At 52.7% G+C, this 3081-nt stretch overlaps 1 protein-coding gene across 1 annotated transcript; it reads right to left on the minus strand.

Annotated features, from left to right (window-relative positions):
• Window positions 1–692: 692 nt before the first annotated feature.
• LOC311427889 (olfactory receptor 14C36-like) lies at window positions 693–1652 on the minus strand (the record flags this gene model as incomplete). The annotated part of the gene is made up of 1 exon (XM_084539476.1): window positions 693–1652. One exon carries the CDS (start codon window positions 1650–1652, stop codon window positions 693–695), a length of 960 nt encoding a protein of 319 aa, XP_084395602.1.
• Between the last annotated feature and the right edge of the window lie 1429 nt (window positions 1653–3081).

Genomic DNA, 3081 nt, shown 5'->3' on the forward strand with positions numbered 1-3081 from the left:
TCCCCCTACCTCCACTCTCTTGCTACTTCTTTCCTTCAGGATTAGAGTCAGAAGGGAGCTCTGGAGGCTTCCAGTGCTAAGATCTGCACTGAGCAGGGAGAACTTTCACATCAGATCAGGCTGCTTCTTCAGTGCTTCCTCCACCTCACTTTTGAAAGCCATACTCATAGGGGCACTGGCTGGAAGGCCAGTTCTGATTCAGTGGTGCTACAAGACAGCAGTGTGGAAGAGAAGGGTGACCAGCACCAAAACGACCATGTCCTGCTGCTGTCAGTGTTCGTGGGTCAAAGAAAGTGGCGACCCTGACTCAAAGGCTGCAGGCAAGGAGTGCCTGCCAGGGCAGAAAAGGGCAGCCCCAAAGGAGGACACCAGGGCTTTCCACCACGTTGCAGCAAGGATCTTCATCCCACAACCACTGCTGTGCCTGAGAAGAGTGTATGAGAAATGAGATCCGCAGAAACTGCCTACCTGCTGGTTCCTTTATTTAGTTAGTCACAAAGAGCTTAGCAGCACCTCTACATGAGGTCTTTGGGTTAGAAGAAAAGGTAGAAGGAGATAGAAGAACAAAAATAACTTAAATTTATAAAATAAAATGATAAAAATAATATTTAGCATATTGGAATAATATTGAAAAGGATGAACTAATTTTGAAATATAGGAACAAAGACGTTTCTGCCTTGTCCAGCTATACTTCAGGGAATCACATGCAGAAGATGGCTTCGTTGTCGAAATACTGAATATAGCAACAACATCCTCAGTGCCTCCTTGAGCTCTTTATTCCTCATGCTGTAGATGAGGGGGTTCACTACGGGAGGCAACGCTGAATACAAAACGGCCACCACCAGATCCAGGAATGGAAAGGAGATGGAGGGGGGCTTCAGGTAGGCAAACACGGCAGTACTGAGATACAGGGAGACCACGGCCAGGTGAGGGAGGCACGTGGAAAAGGCTTTGTGCTGGCCCTGCTCAGAGGGCATCCTCAGCACTGCCCTGAAGATCTGCATGTAGGAAAAAACAATAAAAACAAAACAACCAACACCTAAACAGGCACTAACCAGAAGAAACTTGACTTCTGTGAGGTAGGTACCTGAGCAGGAGAGCTTGAGGATGTGGGGGATTTCACAGAAGAACTGGTCCACAGCATTGCCTTGGCAGAGGGGCAGGGAAAATGTAGTGGCCGTGTGCAGGATACTATACAGAAAGCCACTGCCCCAGGCAGCTGCTGCCATCTGGGCACAAGCTCTGCTGCCCACGAGGCTCCCGTAGTGCAGGGGCTTGCAGATGGCAACGTAGCGGTCGTAGGCCATGACGGTGAGAAGAAAAAACTCTGCACCAATAAGGAAGACTAAAAAGAAGACCTGTGCAGCACAGCCTTGATAGGAGATGGCCCTGGTGTCCCAGAGGGCATTGGCCATGGCTTTGGGCAGAGTGGTGGAGATGCAGCCCATGTCGAGGAGGGCGAGGTTGAGGAGGAAGAAGTACATGGGGGTGTGGAGGCGGTGGTGGCAGGCTACGGCGCTGAGGATGAGGCCGTTGCCCAGGAGGGCAGCCAGGTAGATGCCCAGGAAGAGCGCGAAGTGCAGGAGCTGCAGCTCGCGTGTGTCTGCGAATGCCAGCAGGAGGAACTCGCTGACAGAGCTGACATTGGGCATTTCCTGCCCTTCATCAAGGACACTGAAAAAAAGGAAATATACAGACTGTTAGGGGAAATTTCCCCGAACAATATTCATTTCTTTTCTCATTAGAGCCTTCATATTATCTTTCTTTCAACGTGACCTTTGTGTCTCTCCCTGGTTGTAGCCCTGCTTTGTGCTTGCTGAATGTCCTGTACACAGCACACAGCCACACAGCTCCACAGCAGTGGTAAATGTCGTTGATACGGGCAAAAACCTCAGCCAGAAGTCACTTCCAGGAGAGCTGCTCTGTCCATCCCCTGCTGCCCAGCTGCTGGCTGCTTACAGCACTCAGCTGGGGGATGGATGCAGACAGAGGTTGTGCTGAAAAACCACATCCCCTTGTCTGCAGGTCCTAAAGAACAGCTCAGAAAAGCCCTGGTGCAGTCTGTAAGGAGAGAGAAGGGATATTCGCAGGTTCGTCACTAAACTGTTTATGTCTCAGTTCAATGCAATAGGAAGCTCAGTCACCAGTGCAAATCCAACTACCGCATTAACATCGAGCCTGCCCCAAAATCAGAGCAGGAAGAGGCAGGCAGAGAGTGCTGAAAGTGCCTTCTATTTGCAGGCAGCCTCTGCACTGCCCTTCCCCTGCCCAAGCCCCTGGGCTCCCCGGGCAGGCTGAGTGCAGGGACCCTGCTCTGCACCACAGCCGTGAGAAGCCCTTCCTGCACCCCCGGCTTCTCCTTCCTCCAGGACCAAAAGCTGCATTGCCCTCCAGCCAGAGACTTACCAGGTTCAGGGCTGGGAAGTGTTCTCCCCCAGTGAGCTCTGTGCATCCTGCCACTTCTGCCTGCCTTTAAGCACTCTGTCTCTGCTGTGCTGTGCAGAGGAGCTGCTCCTGGGCACAGCTGTCTCTCTGCACCAGGGCCCTCTTGCCAGCAGCTCTCTCTGTCCCACGAGCCCGGCCCAGCTCAGCAGAACAGCACCAGCCCAAGGCACTGCAATCATCCCTCTGGGGGCTTTGCTGATGAGCCCACGAACCTCAGGCACTCCGAGACAATTGAAGACATCTCTCCAGAAGTCCAAGTCAGAGGCAAGTTTCCTGCAGTGTCCCCATGAGGGCCAGCACTGACACAGCCTCCCTTGGAGCTCGTTAGAGCAGAACCCTGGAGGCAGTGAGGACAAGGAAACAAAGGCAATGTGAAGGTGATAGTGATGTGTAGGAAACCTGGATGTGTGTCACCAAGCACAAGGGTCAGGCCTTGTTCCGTGGACCATAGGAAGGGAGATCCTTTCCCTTGACAGGTTGCTCAGGGCTCTTTGTGGGGCAGTAGGAGTTGGGGATGTGCATGGCCAAGTGCAGGAGAATGGTATGACCCCTGCCTGCTTCATGGTTGAGGGCGAAGAGGCAATGAGGCCCTGGTGCTTTAACGATCAGCCGTCTCCTCATAGGCCTCAGTGGCAG

The sequence above is a fragment of the Aythya ferina genome (genome assembly GCF_964211825.1).
Source record: "Aythya ferina genome assembly, contig: HAP1_SCAFFOLD_29, whole genome shotgun sequence".
Taxonomy (NCBI): Eukaryota; Metazoa; Chordata; class Aves; order Anseriformes; family Anatidae; genus Aythya; species Aythya ferina.